This window comes from Atheta coriaria, unplaced genomic scaffold (assembly GCF_025399875.1).
Source record: "Atheta coriaria isolate IRGN ID8LTWV9N9 unplaced genomic scaffold, Caltech_Dcor_3.1 hic_scaffold_5_pilon, whole genome shotgun sequence".
In the NCBI taxonomy this organism is placed as follows: Eukaryota; Metazoa; Arthropoda; class Insecta; order Coleoptera; family Staphylinidae; genus Dalotia; species Dalotia coriaria.
In genome coordinates this window covers 1,780,440-1,802,965 of record NW_027045447.1, presented here as the reverse complement: position 1 = coordinate 1,802,965, position 22,526 = coordinate 1,780,440, and the positions used below count along the sequence as shown (strand labels likewise).

Sequence of the window (22,526 nt, the reverse complement as noted above, 5' to 3'; positions counted from 1 at the left end):
ATTAAATTGTAAACAAATATTTTGTCAAATGAGTGATACAACGAAACAATCAACGCTGATTGGTTTTAAGTAATTTATTTCCATAACTTAATATTTATAACTCCTTCAACAACTTTTCCGTATATTTATCATTACGTATTGTATATAGAGTGGTATTCGTTGTGAATACTACTAAGTATATTTGTTTATACTTGTTATTGCATGGAAGAATAGATTACGGTACTTACGGTCTATACCTGAACGACCTTCACCATACTGGTCGCGGGGAGTGGGAGAAAGGATAGTTTAGCGGACTGCTAGCAGTTTCGGGCCGATTGTCAGCTGATACGGTGGCTGATGCGCGTTCTTCACTCGCGTGGCTGCAGATACATTTGTTTTTATTTCGATTGTTGCATAGGTATATCATATTTTTAATATCAATTAAAGAGTAGCCGTTTCAAGAAGCGTAATAAAAACATGGTGTGGAAAACGCCCAGTATCTCGTAAATTGTTTCATGTTAGAGCGGGAGAGTTCCTCTACAAGATGCATACCCCTCCTACTTACCAGCCTTCTTGGAAGTACCCCAAAATGCCCTTAAAAAATGAACAATTTTAGAAAATTTTGAAAATATGGTGTGGGAAACACTCTGTATCTAGTGAACTAATTGACTTGCTTAGAGATTCTCCACGCTAGAATAGAGTTAAAAAGTTCCTCTACAAGATGCGTACCCGCCAACCTCTCAACCCTTCTGAAAGTGCCTTAAAATGATCTTCAAAAATGAGCAGTTTTAGGAAAATTTGAAAACCTTGTGTGGAAAACACTCAGTATCTAGTGAACTAATTGATTTTCTTGAAGTTTCTTAACGTCATGTTAAAGTTCGAGGGACCCTTGACCCTATGCATACCTTTTTAACCCTATAAACCATTTGGAAGCGTCTTAAAATCTCATTCGAATATCGCTATTATTGTTCAATAAATTTCATATTTTGGTCGAATAACAGGGTCGAACTTAAAAAAAATATATTTTTCGGTCGAAGAACAAGGTCGAACTTTTTTCCTTCAAATTTTTTCGGCCGAATTTTTTGTTAAAATTTTTTCGGTTGATTTTTTTGTTAAAATTTTTCGGTCGAATTTTTTTGTTAAAATTTTTTTGATAGAATTTTTTTGTTAAAATTCTTCGGTCGAATTTTTTAGTTAACATTTTTCGGTCAAATTTTTTGTTAACGTTTTTTCGGTCGAAAAAGAGGATCGAACTTTTTTACTTAAAATTTTTCAGTCGAATTTTTTCGGTCGAATAACAGGGTCGAACTTTTTTTTTAAACATTTTTCGGTCGATGAACAGAGTCGAACTTTTTTACTTAAAATTTTTTCGGTCCAATTTTTTTGTTACAATTTTTTCGGTCGAACTTTTTTGTTAAATTTATTTCGGTTGAATTTTTTCGTTAAAATATTTTCGATCGAAAAACAGGGTCGAACTTTTTTACTTAAAATTTGTTGGTCGATTTTTCTTTGTTAAATTTTTTTTGGTCAAAACAGGGGACGAACAGGGTCGAACTTTTTTACTTAAAATTTTATGTCAAGAACAAAAAGGTCTACGAAAAACGAATGCATTGTTTCTACAATTGTAAATAGGGTCTAAACGGTTAATGTTAGTTACTAAAATAAACGATGCAGAATTAAATTATCTATCTGAATCCGAGAAAGACTTTACTAAAAACCACACCAAAAATTTAATATTCATCTGCCTGATGATGCCACAGTGTGGCGAAACATGTCGCAGAGTGGTAAAAGTTTTTGTAAAACCCTTTTATCCTTTCTTTCAACGATTATAATGGAGTTTCATCATGTAAGTGCCTCAACAATTCAATATTTAAAAATTAATAGTTCCATGCATAGTACGAGTACAATTCTTCTCATGTTCTGCACTACCACACTGATAGTATCAGTGTTTACAAACAAACAAGTTTCTTTATCTCCTGCAGTTTTGTGCGGTCGCCACGCGGTTGGCGTGCGTACCAAGTTAGTCTCATTTTTGTCGTCAGGTGATCTGGACGCAGATTTTCTTTATAATATTTTGAGTTCCTTAATTTTTTGTCGCGTTATTGCGTACTGTCTCTAAATTTTCCTTTTCGATTGTGCGCGAGTGATGTGCGGCGTTCGTTAAGCGCGGATTGTACACACGCAGAGGTAAAGCGTGAGTGATGTTCCGTCGGCCGTCGGATACTCTTTTTGTATCATACACGTTCTTTATATTTATTTCGTATTTTCTTTGGATATGCCAAACGCGCAAAATTTTATTTTGAATCAAGGTATGTTCTCGCATTTCTTCAGTCAAATGAAAATCAATTCCATTATTGACTTAACTTGTTGTTACTTCAACCGCGTGGCTTTTAACCACACCAATAGTTTTTACCTCTGTTTCAATACCTACCGTTGATTTGCAATACATAGTCAATACATAGTTTCGTTTTCGTTTAATGTACAAATTAAAAAGATTAAGATTGTCATGTGCCGTCGGTTGTGTTCTTAATTCCACTATTAGATTCAATTTTTAATTCTGAAAATAAGAAAGAGAAATCTTTTGCCTTTTTTTATGATGAAATCTTCTTTTAAGCTAGTGCAGCTTTTGAAATCATTGGAATTAAATTCTGTTTTTAGATTTTGAAAGATAATTTAATTTTTAATTGATTATTTATGTAATTATTATTCTATCATTGACGGTTTAGGCTCTATTTGCAAGTTTAATTTAAAAAAAAAAGATTTTTAAATGCCAAAATGATTTTAAACTACAATTGTGTTACATGTTTCCGATTTAAAATTTAATATACTCTCAAAAACCAAAAACAGAATTCAAAAATTATTACAGAATCTGTATTTGTTGAAATACAACATTTCGTCATAAAAAAGGCAAACGATTTCTCTTTTTTATGTCGAATGCAGTTTTCACTAAAATTAGCAAATAGGGCCTAAACGGTTAATCTTTGGCAAAAAGTTACTAAAATAATCGATGTAGAATTAAAAGAACTGTTTAGTATTTATTATCATTACATTGAACGTTTAGGGCCTATTTGCAATTTTAATTTTAAAAAAATAGGCTTTAATCTATAATTTTGTTACTGGTGTCCGATTCATAATTTAATCGAAATTAAAAGGTCCATGCACTGTACGAGTACAATTCTTTCCATGTTCTGCATTACCACACTGAATGTATCAGTGTTTACAAACAAACAAGTTTCTTATCTTGTGTAATTTTTGCGCAGTTGCCACGCGGTTCTCCTCGCGGTTGGCTTGCCTACCACGTCAGTCTCATATTATATTTGTCGATGGGTGATCTGCACGCACATTTCCTTCTCAATAATTTGAGTTTCTTAATTTCTTCGCGTCATTACGTAATATTTCTAAATACTCCTTCCATTGTGCGCGAGTGATGTGCGGCGTTCGTTAAATGCAAATTGTTTATACGCAGAACGCAGAGGTATAACGTGATGTTATAACCGTTATAATATAACGTGATGTTTCGTCGGCCGTCGGATACTCTTTTTGTATGATACGCGTATTTCATCATTTCTACAATGTGGATAATTAAGGTCCTTACAATTTATTGGATAGGCCAAAAGTGCAAAAATAAATTTTGTATCAAGGTATGTTCTCGCATTTCTTAAGCCATTTGAAAATTAAATCCATTATTGCCTTTACTTGTTTTTACTTCAACTGCGTAGTCTTTAAGCCTACAAATATTTTTTGTCTGTTTCAATACTTTTGATTTGCATTACGTATTTGATACTTTCTTTTGTTTTTGTTTAATGTACAAATTAAAAAGATGAAGATACGTTGTTCCATGCCGTCGGCTGCGTTCTTGATCCTCTGGCGGCTTTCCGGGCTGGTCGCTGGTTGTTTTGCATGATTTAAAATAAAATTCTGCTTTGGGCCTTATTTTTGTAATGTCCAACCTATCACCTTTCCTTTATATCCAAAGAAAATACAATTTTTGAAATGTTCTATTTTTATGTTTTCTTACTTTTCACTTTTCTTTGATTTCCGGTCTAAACATTTTGATTTTAAAAAATTCCTGATGGCTTTCTTCTTATATTATCTTGTTATTGTCGCCTTGTTAATTGTTTCCATCCGTTTTCCTACTTAAATCTTAATTTTTCTTTGTGTATCACTCAGGAGATATATTTTCCTTATCAATTAATAGACCATATTTATTAGTGTTTGGGCGATTTCCCGTGGAGTCAAAAGGCGAAAGATATATGTTATTTTACTTAAACTTAGAATTTTCTTTTAAAATATTGTAGTTTTTTTGTATCACCCTGTATTATAATTTCTTGTAGTAGATTTTTGTAGCACCCTGTATACCAGTTTTCCGTGGTGAATTTCTTAAAATGGGAAAGATATATTTCATCCCACTTAAACTTAGGATTTTTTTTAAATTTTGTCGTTTTCTCTTTACATCACCCTGTATATTATATTATATATTTCCCTACTTGAATTTTGCATTTTCTCTTTAAATGTTATTATATTGTTTTGGAACACCCTGTATAATAGTTTCTCGTAATTGCCTCAAAAATTATGCAAAATTTGTTAGTATTATATGTTTTTCTTTGTTATTTTTTACCCTTGGTATTTGTTTATTGCAAATCTATCGAAAATTTGCATTAAAAGGTAATTTTTTAACCCTTTATCGTGAAATATTTGTATTTTTTCGCGTTTGCACGCGACCTTGGGGCTCACTAACTTCAGCGCGCCGTCTGGAGATGCGGAATTAAATTCTCCGTCGGGCTGTATTTGTTTGTTGTTGGAATTCGATCTGCAACTCGCGAAAATTTGCATTAAAAGGTGACTTTTTTCACCCTTTATCGTAAAATGTTTGTATTTTTTTCGCGTTTGCACGTGATCTTGGCGTCTCAATAATTTCAGCGCGGCGTCTAGAGATGCAAAATTAAATTCTCCGTTGGGTGGTAACTGTTTGTTGCAGGAATTCGAGCTGCAACCCGCGAAAATTTTCGATAAAACGTAATTTTTTTCAGCCTTTATCGTAAAATGTTTGTATTTTTTCGGGTTTGCACGCTTAATAACTTATGCACGCGTCTAGAGATGCAGAATTAAATTCTCCGTCGAGTGGTATTTGCTTGTTGCTGGAATTCGACCGGCAACTAGCAAAAATTTGCATTCCATGGGGTTTTTTTCACCCTTTATCGGGGAATATTTGTATTTTATCGCGTTTGTACGTTATCTTGGCGTCACAATAACTTCAGCGCGGCGCCTAGAGATGCCGAATTAAATTCTCCGTCGGGTGGTGTTTAATTGTTGCAGGAATTTAGCCTGCAACGCGCAAAAGTTTGCATATCAGTGTAATTTTTCAACCCTTTTTCGTAAAATATTTGTATTTTTTGCGTTTGCACGTGATCTTGGCGGTTCAATAACTTCAGTGCGGCGTCTAGAGATGCAGAATTAAATTCTCCGTTGGGTGGTATTTGTTTGTTGCAGGAATTCGACCTGCAACCCGCGATAATTTGCATTAAAATGTAATTTGTTCACCATTTATCATGAAGTATTTGTATTTTTTCGCGTTTGCACGTGATCTTGGCGGCTCAATAACTTCAATAACTTTCATTATCTTCAATCCGTTTGCCTTTATTTAAAAGATATTTGTTACCGACTATACAAAAAAAATGACGCAGCAAATAAGCTATACAGTAAACTACGAAGACAATAAATTATTTATTTGGAATGGAAAATTAAATTCCTGTTTTTCTCAATCTTATTACATCCCAAAGCCAATAAATATTGAAAATAAAAGTAGATTTCGTGTATGTCGGTTATTTCAACATTGTGAAATTTTTGTTTGGTTTTTTCAACTGCGAGTTTATCAGTAAGTTTGTGTATAAACAACTTTTGTTCGGCTGACGCGTATTATCGCTACGTACCAGCCTTGTACCTGGCTAAACGAAGCGCACACGTCGTTTCACCGCGTGGTCCGCGAACGTGTCTGTCGAATCGCCATGCGTTTTGAAGTTTTAATTGGATTAATCGTCGTGTACTTTTTCGACCATCAGCAAAATATTCGCAATAGTCATGTGTGCCTGTTTTGTGGGGTTTAGAGTCTCCTTAAATAAGAAATAAGTGTCCATTAATCTGTGCGTTTGTTTTCAGTTGATAGAATATATTCCAGGATATAAAATCCCCTCATCAATACATAGGTAGGTGTGCAATTAAATTGAGTGATATGAAATTTGCATGTATTATCTTGCAAATCACTTTGCCGTCGGCCGTCGGCTCATCCATATTTTCGCTGAACACGTGAATGTTTTTAATCGTTGAATAGTTTTTCGTTTTCATAGTCTCCAACTAAAAATAGTTACGTTTATCCTCTCGGACAACTGTATTGCTACGCGCCGTCGCTTGCCGTCAGCTGATTTGCATGTTTTCCGCCGGATATTCTATCAATTTATGATGATGCTTCACCCGTCGGTTACTTTATGCAGTTGATGCATCAATTAATAAATATACATTCCCTATATGTTAAAATGTAAGTGTTTGATTTTCGTACCATCTTTTTGCTCAATTTCCCGATGATTTTCGGGTAAAATCTTGCATTTTATATTAAAATATTGTTGTTTATTTGTAAATTTCTCTCTTCATGTTGTGAATATTAACTCCTTTTGTAGAGTCCGACCGAAATTGAATTTTAGCCAAAACCGAAACCGAAACCGAAATTTCGGCCCTGCAATCAGTTTCGGCCGAAACCGAAACTAATTTACATAAACATATTTTTCTACTTTTACCTACACATCGCCAGTTTTTCCACGGTTTTTAGATACATAATCCATTTCGGGAGTAAAGTCCTCGTTTAGTCACTGGATACTTAATATAGTATTAATATGAGCAAACTAAGATGGCAAGCAACGACCGCCATTAGCCGCGAAGTTAGCCGAGCGACGCACGACAATTCACGAAAAGTGAGTTTCGGTGCGGCCGAAAATTTCGGCCATTTTTGGCCGAAACCGAAACTGAAGCCGAAACTCGATTTCTTGGCCGAAACTGGCCGAAACCGAAACCGAAACCGAAATTTCGGTTGTAGTTTCTAAAGTTATCTTTTTGTAACACCATGTATATTAGTTTTCCTAACACTACGTACAAAATCGCCGGTATTTGTGAGTTTTGAGTGTTCTTTGTTTCAAATCGAAATTTTCTTTCTGAAACACCCTGCATATTCATTCTTTCTTTGTGTCCGTAAAAATTTTGCTTCAACTTTTGTTTTTAGGGTTTTCCTCATTGCCGTTTGATTTTTTGTAACACCCTGTATATTAGTTTCCCTGATCGTCGAGTGAAAACGAGCGACGTTTGTCGTGTTTAGAGTTTTTGTTTGCACTTTAAAATTTCCTTTTGCAACACCCTGTATATTTGTTCCCATTTTCTATCACGTAGAAAATTGACAATTTGCTAATTCCTTTATCCCGGTAGAACTTAGTAGGTACTTGCTTATAAGTGCGCGGCTAAGCAGGTCGTAAGTCCTGTTTCTATATGGCGACATGTATTTTGTTGACTTGTAAAATCTAAACTTGTATTTTATTATTAATAAAGAAATGTTAAGAAATATTATGTCTTATGCTTTGAATGTCCCCCTTCTATCATTTCAGGTACAGGTCACTAAGAGCGTTCCCTCTCTCAGGGGATGATCCCCACTATAAAAATTGTTAAGGTAACCTGTATGATTTGTGTACTCCTTCCTTCATTTCAGGTACAGGTTAGAACTTGTAAGAAATATTAAGAAATATTATGTCTTATGCTTTGAATGTCCCCCTTCTATCATTTCAGGTACAGGTCACTAAGAGAGTTCCCTCTCTCAGGGGATGATCCCCACTATAAAAATTGTTAAGGTAACCTGTATGATTTGTGTACTCCTTCCTTCATTTCAGGTACAGGTCAGAACTTGTAAGAATATTTTTAAGTGTCACCTCTCTTGAGAAGACTAAAAACTTAAAAATATTTGAACAAGACCTTATAAGGATTGTCCTTATAAGGAGTTCCCTCTCTCTGGGGATGATCCCCACCTTAAAAATTGTTGATATGCCTGATAATTTCGGGGATGAAGCGCAGAGACATCGTAGCTGTAGGATGGGCCGGAAGCAGTGAGGCATCGAAGTAGTGGGCCGTAGACTGTCTTTTAACGACACGTGCCAAAAAATTTAAAAATCTGATCCACTCCTGTTGCTCTTTCTTCTATCCCTCCTCTTCTCTACTACTCTGTTCTCTTTTCCTTCTACTCTTCTTCTTCTACTTTTTCTATTTCTCTGTTCTCCGTTTCTCGACTTACTTACTCTCTTATTGCCTTCAGTTGTATTGCAACATCTCATATATTTCGTTGCAATTCATATATGCAACCCAAATTACACCTGTTATTTTTATATTTGAGAAAAATGCCTTCTATAACTGGGGATCGAACCATCGATCTAAGGTATAGCAGCATATGCTGCACACCTGAGAGCCACGCGGCCTTCTTACCAAACTATATTCGTTTCTTCTATTTATGTTTTCATATCTTATAGTAAAATAAAACAGCAACATACATATACTACACTGCACTATACTATGCCGTACTATGGTATACTCTTTGAGTTGAACGGGACTTAATGCTAATCCTGAAAACGACTAAGTAGGGACACATGTAAAAACGAATGTGAAATTAAATTATCCTTTATTGACTGAATAAAAATAAAACTAACTAAATAAAAGTAAAATTCTACTTGATGTTACTTACTCCTTTGTTCTTCTATCCATAAAGAACTAAAGCGCACAAACACGTTTGCGCAAATTGTAAGTTGAATTGATGATACGCACTTCTTTACTATTCCATGCGGATATCACAAATGGAAAACTTGTACTCACATCAAACACATAACCACCGGCGGAACATATCCGACGGACGCCACGCACGCACCGCAAAGGATTTCTCAAATCACTCGTTGTGAGCTACACTGAGCTGTTACTACTAAATTTCTCTGATGGTCAACCGATTCTAGCATTAGCATAGAGAATTAACATATTAAGAAACGCGTAAAATCGTCACAATGTTTGATTAATGAATAAAACACGTGCGCACCACGAGACAGCGCTGAACCGACTAAGCCGGAATACGCAGGTAAGAGAATTGATAACCGACCCGCAGTTGGAGGGGCATTCTTCTATCTGCACACGACAAAAATACTATTACAAATATATTGCAAGTTATAAATTTATCAGTTTACAAACAACATTATTTGGAAGAAAGGATTTTAATTAACGTACTGTGGAAAAATACCACATATGTTGGTTCCGCTTGTATTAAACACAAATGTTGTATATAACAATGGTATACAATTTGAATATGTACTTATGAAAGAATGGTTGTTCTACGACATCGCGTTCGCCGCTAGACACCTAAATCAAGCGAAAATTAAAACACAAAAATCGAACTTTGGTTACTTTTTGTTTTGTTAAACTTAAAAGTTATGTATAAAAGTGAAACAAAAAACTAAACTAAAATTAAGCAAGATTTTAAACCAAATCGATGGCAACGCCATCTGACTGTTGCGGAACTAAAAAAATGATAGCTGACACGAGCGCCATCTAGGTGTGGCGGAACAAAACATAATAGATAGCCGCTGGTATCGCCCTCTAGTTTTAGGACAACAAACTTTAAATAAATTACCAAGAAATCTGCAATGCGTCTGCTAATATTTAAAACAACTAAATTAATTCACTTTCCATTGTATGAACCATGGAAACTATTCATGTAAATGACAAACAATTTTAATACTTACAATCTGATGAAAGAATCGTTGTCCTAGGGCAATTTGTTCGCCTGTTAGACACCTAAAACAAACAAAAATTAGCACATCAAAGCACAAAAATGATATTTTTGCAGGTTTCCCGTGCGCTAATCATACATATTATTTATGAAAATAATAAACAAATTCAGTACTTACATCCTGATCCAAGAATCGTTGTCCAAGGACAATTTGTTCGCATGCTAGACACCTAAAACAACCAAAAATTAGCACATCGAAACAAAAAAATGACATTTTTGCAGGTTTAGCGTGTGCTAACCACACAAATTATTTATGAAGATGATAAATAAATTCAATACTTACAATCTAATGCAAGAATCGTTGTCCTAGGACAATTTGTTCGCCTGCTAGACACCTAAAACAACCGAAAATTAGCACATCAAAGCAGAAAAATGACATTTTTGCAGGTTTCGCGTGTGCTAATCGTACAAATTATTTATGAAAATGATAAACAAATTCAATACTTAAAATCTGATTAAAGAATCGATGTCCTAGGACAATTTGTTCGCCTGCTAGATACCGAAAACAACCGAAAATTAGCACATCGAAGCAGAAAAATGACATTTTTGCGGGTTTCGCGTGTGCTAATCACACAAATTATTTATGAAAATGATAAATAAATTCAATGCTTACAATCTGATTAAAGAATCGTTGTCCTAGGACAATTTGTTCGTCTGTTAGACACCTAAAACAACCGAAAATTAGCACATCGAAGCAAAAAATGACATTTTGCAGGTTTCGCGCATGCTAATCACACAAATTATTTATGAAAATGATAAACAAATTCAATACTTAAAATCTGATAAAAGAATCGATGTCCTAGGACAATTTGTTCGCCTGCTAGATACCGAAAACAACCGAAAATTAGCACATCGAAGCAGAAAAATGACATTTTTGCGGGTTTCGCGTGTGCTAATCACACAAATTATTTATGAAAATGATAAATAAATTCAATGCTTACAATCTGATTAAAGAATCGTTGTCCTAGGACAATTTGTTCGCCTGTTAGATACCTAAAACAACCGAAAATTAGCACATCGAAGCAAAAAAATGACATTTTAGCAGGTTTCGCGCGTGCTAATCACACAAATTATTTATGGAACTGATTAACAAACTCAACACTTACAATCTGATGAAAGAATCGTTGTCCTAGGACAATTTGTTCGCCTGCTAGACACCTAAAACAACCGAAAATTAGCACATCGAAGCAGAAAAATGACATTTTTGCAGGTTTCGCGTGTGCTAATCACACAAATTATTTATGAAAATGATAAAAAAATTCAATGTTTATAATCTGATGAAAAAATCGTTGTCCTAGGACAATTTGTTCGCCTGCTAGACACCCAAAACAACCGAAAATTAGCACATCAAAGCCCAAAAATGACATTTTGGCAGGTTTCGCGTGTGCTAATCGTACAAATTATTTATGAAAATGATAAACAAATTCAATACTTAAAATCTGATAAAAGAATCGATGTCCTAGGACAATTTGTTCGCCTGCTAGATACCGAAAACAACCGAAAATTAGCACATCGAAGCAGAAAAATGACATTTCTGCGGGTTTCGCGTGTGCTAATCACCCAAATTATTTATGAAAATGATAAATAAATTCAATACTTAAAATCTGATAAAAGAATCGTTGTCCTAGGACAATTTGTTCGTCTGCTAGACACGTAAAACAATCGAAAATTATCACATTGAAGCACAAAAATGATATTTTTGCAGATTTCCTGTGTGCGAATCACACAAATTATTTATGAAGATTATAAACAAATTCAATACTTACAATTTGATGAAAGAATCGTTGTCGTAGGACATTTCGTTCGCCCGTTAGACACCTAAAACTACCAAAAATCAGTTCATCGAAGCACAAAAGTTATCTTTTTGCAGGTTTCCCGTGTGCTAATCATACAAATTATAATCATATCAATGCAATTGAATGCAATTGAACTGTAATTCTACTTAGATAACAAAAGGACTAAAAAAAAACTCATTTCCACACCACCTTGAGGTAGAGTACGTGGCGCGTTTTTTTTTTTTTTATCGCAAACGCACTATTCCAAAATTTAATGGATTATCTTCCGATTCGCTCTTCGCGATGGACCAGGTGTTGTGCGTTAATTGTTTTCAGGACCGATCGAAATATCACAGGTAAAATTTTCTGCCATACTATCCGCGATGGGATTATCGTTTTCAATGCTATCTTGGTTCTCGAGTTCATCGTACGTGTGCTCAAAACGGTAATCGTATTTAAATACAAATTACAAATTTTCTTTTCTTGTCTTCTCTTGGGCAAAGATTTCAATAATTTTGTCGTACTTTAGTTTTTTAAAAATATCATTTTCTATGAACATTAATGCGAAGTCATTTAAGTGCTCTTGTGAAAGACTATTGCGCAGATAGTTTTTGACTCGTTTTAAAACTGAAAATGTCCTTTCTCCACTTGCATTAGAAACGGGCAAGGTCAAATTTGCAGTATTGTGTGTATATTTGGAAAAGTTGATTTTAGACCATTACTTAATGTTGCATACATTTCATGTGGATCCTTAATATTTTCTTCTTGTATGTATTTTAGAAAATGAGTTAACTCATCAGTGAAATATTCTGGCTCAATATCTTTTTTCATACTTAAGACAATAATCGCTCTACACAATTATTAGTCTCAACACGGCTTAATTTTAAATCAAAGAACATTTTAAAATCGTTAAGAACTTTGATATAGACATCGCCCCTTCGAGTAATTTCTGATGTTAATACATCACATACAATATAAAAAATGTTGACAATAAAAACATTTCTTGACGAAAATGCTGTAGGTATCATTTTTGTTCGTTTCATCATATGGATATTTGCGTTTTCTTTGTCTCATTTAGCCTCCTCTTCAACAGTTTCGAAATTATTTCTGACCTCTGTTATAAATTCGTTTAATGATTTTAATAAACTAACACTATTAAGAATATTTGTCTTTGGTTCCTGTAAGTATTTGCTGGTAATTTCGATTCTCTGTAGGAGTTTGTTCCAGAAAATTGTTAACAGTGCCGTCTCAAATTGATCGAACTCTTTTGAACTCTGTTTTTTTTTAATCCAACTACCACCCCAAAAATCTAGATAAAAATTGTAGGAGGATAAACGTTGGTACATCTGCGGAACGATGTGAAAAAATGATAGAAAGACGAATTAATTAATATTCCAAAAAGAGAGTAACCTGCCATTTTACAACCTCAATGGAATATTCCTCAACTCATCTCCTCTACAGATGTTCGAAATTTAAAAAATTGGCAATATACTACTCGCATTATAGCTACAACTTTCTAACGCAATATTCAAGAAAAGGTCACAAAAATTCGTGGCAGAAAACATCCAAATTTTATTTTAAACAGTTTGCCATAAAGACATAAAATCGGAGATAAATAGTTTTAAGTCAGCTATATATCCGTGACGGTTGCTTTGCGGACACGTGTGAAATGCCGTTTTGGGCGCCAAGTGAAAATCAAGAAAAATGACATTTTGCAGGTTTCGCGTGTGCTAATCGTACAAATTATTTATGAAAATGATAAACAAATTCAATACTTAAAATCTGATTAAAGAATCGATGTCCTAGGACAATTTGTTCGCCTGCTAGATACCGAAAACAACCGAAAATTAGCACATCGAAGCAGAAAAATGACATTTTTGCGGGTTTCGCGTGTGCTAATCACACAAATTATTTATGAAAATGATAAATAAATTCAATGCTTACAATCTGATTAAAGAATCGTTGTCCTAGGACAATTTGTTCGTCTGTTAGACACCTAAAACAACCGAAAATTAGCACATCGAAGCAAAAAAATGACATTTTTGCAGGTTTCGCGCATGCTAATCACACAAATTATTTATGAAAATGATAAACAAATTCAATACTTAAAATCTGATAAAAGAATCGATGTCCTAGGACAATTTGTTCGCCTGCTAGATACCGAAAACAACCGAAAATTAGCACATCGAAGCAGAAAAATGACATTTTTGCGGGTTTCGCGTGTGCTAATCACACAAATTATTTATGAAAATGATAAATAAATTCAATGCTTACAATCTGATTAAAGAATCGTTGTCCTAGGACAATTTGTTCGCCTGTTAGACACCTGAAACAACCGAAAATTAGCACATCGAAGCAAAAAAATGACATTTTTGCAGGTTTCATGCGTGCTAATCACACAATTTATTTATGAAAATGATAAACAAATTCAATGCTTACAATCTGATGAAAGAATCGTTGTCCTAGGACAATTTGTTCGCCTGCTAAACACCTAAAACAACCGAAAATCAGCACATCAAAGCACAAAAATTACATTTTTGCAGGTTTCCTGTGTGCTAATCACACAAATTATTTATGAAAATGATAAACAAATTCAATATTTACAATCTGATGAAAAAATCGTTGTCCTAGGACAATTTGTTCGCCTGCTAGACACCCAAAACAACCGAAAATTAGCACATCAAAGCCCAAAATGACATTTTGGCAGGTTTCGCGTGTGCTAATCGTACAAATTATTTATGAAAATGATAAACAAATTCAATACTTAAAATCTGATAAAAGAATCGATGTCCTAGGACAATTTGTTCGCCTGCTAGATACCGAAAACAACCGAAAATTAGCACATCGAAGCAGAAAATGACATTTCTGCGGGTTTCGCGTGTGCTAATCACACAAATTATTTATGAAAATGATAAACAAATTCAATATTTACAATCTGATAAAAGAATCGTTGTCCTAAGACAAATTGTTCGTCTGCTAGACACGTAAAACAATCGAAAATTATCACATTGAAGCACAAAAATGATATTTTTGCAGATTTCCTGTGTGCGAATCACACAAATTATTTATGAAGATTATAAACAAATTCAATACTTACAATTTGATGAAAGAATCGTTGTCGTAGGACATTTCGTTCGCCCGTTAGACACCTAAAACTACCAAAAATCAGTTCATCGAAGCACAAAAGTTATCTTTTTGCAGGTTTCCCGTGTGCTAATCATACAAATTATAATCATATCAATGCAATTGAATGCAATTGAACTGTAATTCTACTTAGATAACAAAAAGGACTAAAAAAAAATGTGGAAGATCTATACCAAAACAATCCCAACAATTTTACTCTTCAAGTAAAAAAATACGCCTCCAAATTTTCGAATTTACCCATGTTGCAGACACAACTTCTGCAACATACTAATACAACTCCATGGAGAATTTAATTTGACATTTCTGTAGATGCCCCCTTCTCGAGTTAAAGCTAGACAACTACCAAATAATAAAAATGCGTCTCACAGACAGTGCTCACGGATTATGCGCAACCGAAACTCCACAGGAAAACATTAGAATTTGAAATACGCTCAAACAGTCTAATTTAACTGGATCGAAAATGTGTACGTTCTTGTTATCATTTTTTTTTCAAAGCAGCACTATTGCAGTCAAATAACATAAATATTAAGTATGTACAAACAAAGTATGATTTATATCGTTTTCCTAGACATAGCATAGCATACCATTTCCAAATGTAATTGAAACACAACTGTAATTTTCACGTTAAATGCACAAGAGTCAACCTGTTGAATTTTCTGAGATATCATAAGAAGCCAAATAAAAGTTGAAATTTCGCAAGTACGAACCTCACAGGCATCCAAATCGCATGACAACAATTTACCTTAAAAATCAATAAACAATGCTTTATGCAACTAGGACTTGCATGCAAATGCGCGTGCACACGTGTAAAACATGTACAAGTGCAAACATCCTTGAAAGACCTTTATCTCTATCGTCGTTGCTGTCAGTTCGTGAGCTTACCACAACATAACCTCGATATTATAAGTGACCACAACCAGCTTTCGGCCAGGGTGAATGATGTTTTTCACAAAAAAAATCCTCGAGACTCGTTAGAATAATGCACACGAAGCTTGCATGGCGATTGTGTTTACTTATTGTGCAGACCCATGCGTTTACGCACTGGATCGTCACGGAAAATGGACGAATTGAACCAAAGGCAAGCAATGCAATCAGTACCTTCTACAACTTGTGGCACATCTAATATATTTAGAAACAATTATTATGCTTGTACTTTCAGCTTAGCTTATTAATATAAAACTGTGTAATATAAACCTGTTTTTGTAGTTGTTTTTTTAAGATTTATTTAAATTTTCTAAAAACCAAAAATTATTATAGCTTGACACGCATTTTTACATGCGTCGCCCTTACGATCTCATCGCTTTACTGGACCAAGAAAAGCGCAGAGATGAACTTGACGCTCTTGTGCAAGACATGGAGAAGCAGCGAAATCTTATCGACCACAAGTCGCTGCAGACGTCGTTCATCTACAATCAGGACTGCGCGAAAGTACCCAAAGACATTCCGAATAGCATCGTTGCAAGTAACGCCAGCGATCGCGTTTTCTACAGGCTACAACCAGCAGAACCGCATGTAAAAGTCGAAGCGATGTGCACGCGTTTTCACTATCTGCCGTTCAGTATGCGCACATTTGAACATCTGGACGCGATGCAGTCGCGGAAGGATAGTAAAGAGGAGACTTGTGAGGATTGCTTACCGGAAATGAACTGGGAGGCTGTGGGCCCAACTATAGTTTCCGGCCTGGAAGAAAACAGCACTTCCTGGGTGCACTACAATCTTGGTATCTTATACTGGTGGCGTCTGGGCAACTTGTACGAAGCTATTGAGTGTGCGAGACGCGCTATACACTTTGCGCCACTGTAAATTAATTTTAAATTAATGCTACATACGAAAAATATTAATTCAGTTTAAATTAAAGGGAATATATCGACATTCCATTAGCAAATTTGGGTAATCTCTTATACTTGCATGGGGAAAAGTTCGAAGATGCTTTGATGGTTATTCGTGCAGCGATTGACCACGCGCCGAATGAAGCCAAATATTATTTACTACTGGGAGAGGCTTACATTCACAAGGGCGAGTTCGAAAGCGGTGTCAAGTGTTTCGAAAAGTTTAAAACCCTGCACATTGCAAAAAATCGATTGGAGCGAGGGCATCTTGAAGATTCTGCTGCTTCTGCTCTGTCAATGAGCTGTATCTTGAAGGCTTTGATTGGAATGAAAGAATATCAAGAGTAAGCAAAATATTACTAAATCTAAAATAAAAACTATATTTTTTAACTTGTGATTTAAGTATGTTACAAGGCATTCTCTCAGACCTTCATGACTTTCACACTAAACAACAGCGATGGTTGAGTCTGCAGGAGCGTTTTTTCTGGGAGATCGCCCCGAATGAATTCAAAATGTCGCTGGCGCTCTCCGAACAGTTGACGGCATCGTCGCTTAATATTAACACGTACAAAGGCTTCAAGAACAACATTGAAAAGATGTTGGATAGTTACAAAGATAAACTCGGCCAGAATGAACAAACTCCGGAAGCTTTCAAAGTAATTTCTCTCGAATATTATTTAATATTAGTTACCAAACTGATTTTAATAGGACGCGATACCAATACCATTAGAGAAAACCAAAGACGAACAAACCGAAGACGAGAATTTGGTGCAAAAGTATCCGACTTCGATGAATGTACCTGATAATTTATACTTCGACTCTTCCAAATGGCCAAGCAGAGAAGAATGCACTGAATGGAATCTACCTTTGACTGAGGAAGAAGATTTAAATCTCCCGATTGTGCTTCCGCCGGAAAACAAAGGATATGAGTACGTTCAATACTATCAATTTATTTCATTTAATTGTTTTAATAATTCTATTTCATAGCATGATAAAATTTTTATCAACTGACATCGATATGCCAGAAGATGAGGAACACCCTTTACCTTGGTATCCTCCAGTTTGTGAAACTGCTGGTTATGATTATGTCGCAAAGTTTCTTCCGGATGAAATAAAGAATATTGTCGATAAGAACAAGCCGTTGACAGTGAACAAACTCTTCAAGACTCATTTTCTTAGTTATATAAATCAGGGTAATAGTAATGAAGCGGAAATAGGCCAAAGAATAGTTTCTGCAATGAAAGCAAAGAAAGCCCCTGCTTGGACGCTCGCAATCTTGGCCAATATGTACTGGCGGATTCGCGGTAACACGAGAAACGCGATTCATTGCCTCAGCATGTATGTCGAACCAATGGCTGGGTCCGCAGATGTGGCGTTTGTTTCCTTGGGATCTATGTTATACCAAATGGGGCTGATTGATAACGCGTTAAAGTTCGCTAACTTAGCTGCGCGAGTCAACTTCAACGAACCGAGCACAAATTTCCTCTTGGCATTGATTTACTACAAGAAACAAAATCCGATCAAAGCGTTATTCTATTTAAAGAAGGTGCTGCGTGTGGATTTTGACTATTACGATGGCGAAGCCGAAAAGTTATTGAAATTATGGGAGTGTCGTATTAAACTAGGCGAGTACGAATTAAAGCCAACTGAAGAAGATAAACCTGGTGATATTTGTACGGATACATCGCGCAGCGAAGGTGTCATTTGCTCGCCAAACGGTGAGCAATGCAAGACTGCGGCTATCCAGTGCTTCAAACAAGAAAAACGCCAAAAAATTATACACATGAATAAAGAGCTTGAGGAGAAACAATGTACGAGTACTACGAATACAGCAGTAGGGCCCGGATCTTTGATATCAACTATGATGCATTCTGGGAGGGATCCGCAAGAGTTTCAAATGCGGATATTGTTTGGACATGATACCGATGCGTTAACTCAGTCCGGAATGCCAGAAAGCTCACTAGGAGACTTTTATGGTAAGAAATTATCGTGTTATGCTAAAATAACGCAATAAAACTTTAAAACAAAAAAACAGTTTCAGTTGCAATGAGTGAAGAACAAGGTCGCGAAGTAATGCTCAATGTGTATGATAAGTCTGGTACTTATGTCCTGTCAAAGACAAAGTGCAACGATATCAAAGAAGCTGATTGGTTGCACTTCACATCTCTATGGGATGCATTTGCTAGTCGAAATATTGAGTGAGTAATGAATATATTTGAAATTATTATTATTAATGCATTGGTTCCGTCCAGTATTGCACCTTATTTGATGCCCTTGCTTCGGCAAGCGTCAGAGGTACGTCCATATTGTTTAACTTCGGTTAAACCCGAGTCAGTGATTCTGGATAAGATTACTGCGATGATATTGCGGCGGCACTTACCGCACATTCCGGAGGAAGGCATCGCGAAATGGTTGGGGTTGATGGCGTCTGATTTAGAGGCATCTGTCGCTGAGTTGGGTGCGAAAATCGGCACAGCTCTCAATGAGGTGATTGTTTTCACTGTCCGTAATATTTTTATTAGAAAAAATCTCTGGATACAAAAATATTCGCCTAGACTATAATCAGTTAAATATTATTTAGTTTCTTATATAAATATTCTAAATTTGTTACTTCTTCATCGATTGTGCTCTAATTCGATGATTTCCAGAATAATACGTCGTGGATTCTCGCCACTGCAGCCGCATTGTATTGGCGCGTCGTGGGCAATACCGAAGAAGCCGTCACGTGCATACGGCAAGCGCTCACTTATGTACCAGCCGATATGAAAGACATTCCGCTTACGAATCTCGCCAGTATCTTACAAAAGTATGTTCCCATCAATTGTTTAAATTTCATTGCAAGTTGTATATATTATCATTTTAGGATGGGACACTTCCATGACGCACTGGAAATAATGGAATTGGCAATGCAGGCCAACCCCAACTTCGTCGTGAATCACTTCCACGCCGGAAACATTTACACTGCTCTGGGTGACTACGAGAATGCAGTCGCATTGTACCGCTCCTCGCTAGCTCTGGACGTGAATTTCGAGCCAGCGCGCAATCGCCTGCAGGCAATCCTCTGCACGCTGCTCTTCGACGAGACGCGAACAATTCGTGAATCTAGCGAATCCTAATACTCTGTGTACCAATATGAATCATATTTTACTACCGAATAGCTCTCAAACTGAATGATCTCAAGTTGATGTACGTACATATGCTCATTCTTTACAATTTATTAATAAGGCTATTTTAAGATATTTACTATTGACATTTCCTGACTTTACAATGGTTTTTATTCCCTATGACTGATTTTTTTTCTATTTGCGACTTATTATTCGAAGGCTTACTTAAAAGGATACATGTTAACATGAGTTTCAAGAGACAAACACATTGTCACATATGTGTGTAATTATTCGATGTTACACATACAAACAAATAAATAACAAACAAAAGCGCCATGACACTGAATCCTGTTTTCTTCAAACTATTTTCTTCTTCTAAATAAAATCATAGCAAGAGTGGTTAATTTGTAGTCAACATATTTAAATGAGATTAATCAGTTTGGCGCTGCTCATCAAACAATTAATAAATAACTATACATACATCGATACTTTATCCGCGTCGTCGTCGTCGGTTTGTTGAGTATACATAAAATCATGGCACTAACAAATACAGTTTGTTTCTGAGCAATGTAACAATTTTTGATATTTTGCGCTTCTTCTGGCTACTTTTTTATTTACCGTGCGCGCGTACGCCAATACAATAATAATAATAATAATATAAGTATAAAAATAACTAAGAGTTAAAAATTGACGTAAATAATGCTTAAAATGGCAGACGGCGATATTAGCGTAATTAAAAACTCTCGAAATAATTGAGAGTTATTACCGAATACTGTGACAATGCATGAATGTACAAATTCATGTTGTCTGCGGTCTGCGCATGCGTAGTCGATGCGTTTGCACTCTTATAAAATAACAAATTTAAACTTACACTCATACACAAGGCATTTGTCGTACTCAGTCGGCTTAAAATTTAAAATTTAGCTATGCGACGCCTATTTCTAAATTGAGAAATACTCGCAGAATCGCATCAATCGAAGGCAATGATCTTATCGGCGGGCGCAATCTGCGACACGTGCAAATACTTACCTTGCTTGTACTTCTCCTGGATGGCTTGCTGCGGTAGTGTGGCCGCTTTGCGGTGCAATTCCGTGAGATGTTCGACAGCAGGACGTAGTTCTGCGAGAGTATAACCGGTGTTGGCTGTCAGTTCGGGTGTCCATGCGGTCTCGCCAATGGCGTTGCGTGCTACTGCGATTGCGCCAGCGGCCATTACCGACGGAAGAATCTCCAGCGTAGGTTCAGCTTCTAGAAGCGCCAATTCCGAGAGAAACTGGGCGAGGAATGTTGATTTCTCCGAAAGGCGATTAGCGATGCTCAATGCTGTGATGAATGTGTATGGGGTAGGCACCGACAAGTCAAAGTCGAGTACTTTCAAGATGAGGACTTCCATTCGGATCACCTGACGCTTTGAGTATGTATCATCAGTGATATAGACGAATTCACTGACATCTGGCGGATAGATTTCTTCGTATTTCCTATAATTTCGCACGGAATGTCAATTGGAACAGCCATTTCGAGAAATATGATAACTTACGCAGCAATAAACATGGCGGCTGTGCCGACCAGCTGGAGTTTCGCACGGACAACTGACATATAGCTAAGGAATCTATCAATATAGTTGATGGCCAAGTAAAGTGTCTCTGTTTGCAGTTTGTATTCCTCAGAGACCTCCACCAACCAGTCAACCAAAATGGTCCTCATGTTGTGGGTGATATCTGGCTGTTTGCGCATGTAATTCGGTTTTGCGCGGTGCCTCAGCTGAAAAATTAAAATTTATCAACAAAAATTTTAAAATCCAAGACCTACTTTAATCTTACCTCTTTTTCTCTTAAATATTCATAAATGTCCTCCCTATATTCATCCAACTCAAAGAATAAGTCCTTGTTTCGACTAACATTGACTTGTGCCCCCTCAGTTTCTGACTTATTTGCTGATTTTTCAATGCTCATTGGCACTGGCACCTCAATAACTTGTGGCTTTGGCAGGTCAAAGATACCAGACTGCTCCAAAGCCTCTTTCTTGGTGACCAGTTTCTCGCCGGCGGTACCCTTGTAGAAGTTTTGGAAAACTTCCTTAATGCGCAGCGATTCGTACTGCTCGACCTCTTTGCGTTGGTTCTCATATCGGACGGGTTTCTTGTCGTCGGCTTCTTCGTAAACTTTAAACGCCTGGAACTGCGCGACGGGAATAACAGGGGCCTGCTTGTTGGCGAAAGGCTTGCACACCGCATTTTCATCATTCACCACGTTTTTGTTGCGTACTCCTAGAGGCTGTTTATGAACACATGTGTTAAAATAAAAAAAACTTTTTCCCCGAAAAAAGCAGGCGCCATTGTGGCGCGATAAGATGTTTTACCTGTTTCGTTTTGAGCATGCGTTCGGGCTTGTTGTCGATGGTGCCGAGCACGGTGCGTTTTTGCTGCACATTTTCCTTGTTCGCGAAGAGGAAATTCGTAGCGCGATTTTCTTGGTCGTTATGAACTTGGAAGGAAGCCATGTCTGCGACCGGATGCAGCGGGCGGGTGAGCGTAAGACGAAGATAAAGATATGCGTCGCGTGCGTTCAAATAAAATCAACGCGCCGGTAAATAGACAACGGATGAGTTTTTGAAAGTTCTCAAATGGCGTGGAGCACAGAGCACACGATTTCGCACGCCTAGCAACTGATCTTGAACCGCGCAACGGACATTTGTGCCGCCGAAATGCAAACCGAGTGTACCCACCGACCTTGCTTCCTTCAACAAACCAACAGCTGAGTGCGACGAACGAGTGACCGTTGATTGCCTCAGCAGCCGTTGCAAGTTTTCGGTTTTGCCCGCGCTCCCCCAGCGAACCAGCTGT

At 36.4% G+C, this 22,526-nt stretch overlaps 2 protein-coding genes and 2 long non-coding RNA genes across 14 annotated transcripts; 2 read left to right on the top strand and 2 right to left on the bottom strand.

Annotated features, from left to right (window-relative positions):
* The first annotated feature begins 3,104 nt into the window (after positions 1–3,104).
* On the top strand, positions 3,105–7,579 carry LOC135792629 (uncharacterized). Its single transcript, XR_010548408.1, has 2 exons — positions 3,105–3,620; positions 3,800–7,579. It is a non-coding gene; the product is annotated as an uncharacterized lncRNA (long non-coding RNA).
* A 1,859-nt stretch (positions 7,580–9,438) lies between these two features.
* LOC135792743 (uncharacterized) lies at positions 9,439–15,772 on the bottom strand. Of its 9 annotated transcripts, none has more exons than XR_010548451.1 (10): positions 15,634–15,772; positions 14,705–14,756; positions 14,047–14,098; positions 13,882–13,933; positions 10,939–10,990; positions 10,774–10,825; positions 10,446–10,497; positions 10,116–10,167; positions 9,951–10,002; positions 9,439–9,837 (listed from the first exon to the last, which is right to left on the bottom strand). It is a non-coding gene; the product is annotated as an uncharacterized lncRNA (long non-coding RNA). The 9 variants fall into 9 exon arrangements; XR_010548447.1 differs by lacking the exon at positions 15,634–15,772 and adding an exon at positions 15,459–15,595; XR_010548448.1 differs by lacking the exon at positions 15,634–15,772 and adding an exon at positions 14,925–15,193 and having other exon boundaries at positions 14,705–14,762.
* Positions 15,610–20,030, top strand: LOC135792735 (tetratricopeptide repeat protein 17). 3 transcript variants are annotated; one of them, XM_065303434.1, is made up of 10 exons: positions 15,610–15,829; positions 16,009–16,550; positions 16,610–16,924; positions 16,984–17,236; positions 17,289–17,509; positions 17,568–18,556; positions 18,616–18,778; positions 18,833–19,067; positions 19,229–19,386; positions 19,444–20,030. In XM_065303434.1, exons 1-10 carry the CDS (start codon positions 15,731–15,733, stop codon positions 19,694–19,696), a joined length of 3,228 nt encoding a protein of 1,075 aa, XP_065159506.1. In that variant the 5' UTR covers positions 15,610–15,730; the 3' UTR covers positions 19,697–20,030. The 3 variants fall into 3 exon arrangements, with proteins under 3 accessions (XP_065159506.1, XP_065159505.1, XP_065159504.1); XM_065303433.1 differs by having other exon boundaries at positions 18,622–18,778; positions 19,229–20,030; XM_065303432.1 differs by having other exon boundaries at positions 19,229–20,030.
* Positions 19,072–22,479, bottom strand: CycA (cyclin A). Its single transcript, XM_065303441.1, has 4 exons — positions 22,043–22,479; positions 21,505–21,957; positions 21,222–21,445; positions 19,072–21,162 (listed from the first exon to the last, which is right to left on the bottom strand). Exons 1-4 carry the CDS (start codon positions 22,181–22,183, stop codon positions 20,655–20,657), a joined length of 1,326 nt encoding a protein of 441 aa, XP_065159513.1. The 5' UTR covers positions 22,184–22,479; the 3' UTR covers positions 19,072–20,654.
* Positions 22,480–22,526: the final 47 nt, after the last annotated feature.

What these genes read in the sequence shown, in the direction of transcription:
- LOC135792735 (XM_065303432.1), top strand. Translation starts at nt 15,731, where the DNA reads ATGCACACGAAGCTTGCATGGCGATTGTGTTTACTTATTGTGCAGACC. An exon ending in AAACTCCGGAAGCTTTCAAA is followed by an intron (nt 17,237 to 17,288) that starts GTAATTTCTCTC and finishes TGATTTTAATAG; the next exon opens with GACGCGATACCAATACCATT. An exon ending in CCGGAAAACAAAGGATATGA is followed by an intron (nt 17,510 to 17,567) that starts GTACGTTCAATA and finishes TCTATTTCATAG; the next exon opens with CATGATAAAATTTTTATCAA.
- CycA (XM_065303441.1), bottom strand. Translation starts at nt 22,183, where the DNA reads ATGGCTTCCTTCCAAGTTCATAACGACCAAGAAAATCGCGCTACGAAT. An exon ending in GCATGCTCAAAACGAAACAG is followed by an intron (nt 21,958 to 22,042) that starts GTAAAACATCTT and finishes GTTCATAAACAG; the next exon opens with CCTCTAGGAGTACGCAACAA. An exon ending in GCCGCCATGTTTATTGCTGC is followed by an intron (nt 21,163 to 21,221) that starts GTAAGTTATCAT and finishes GCGAAATTATAG; the next exon opens with GAAATACGAAGAAATCTATC.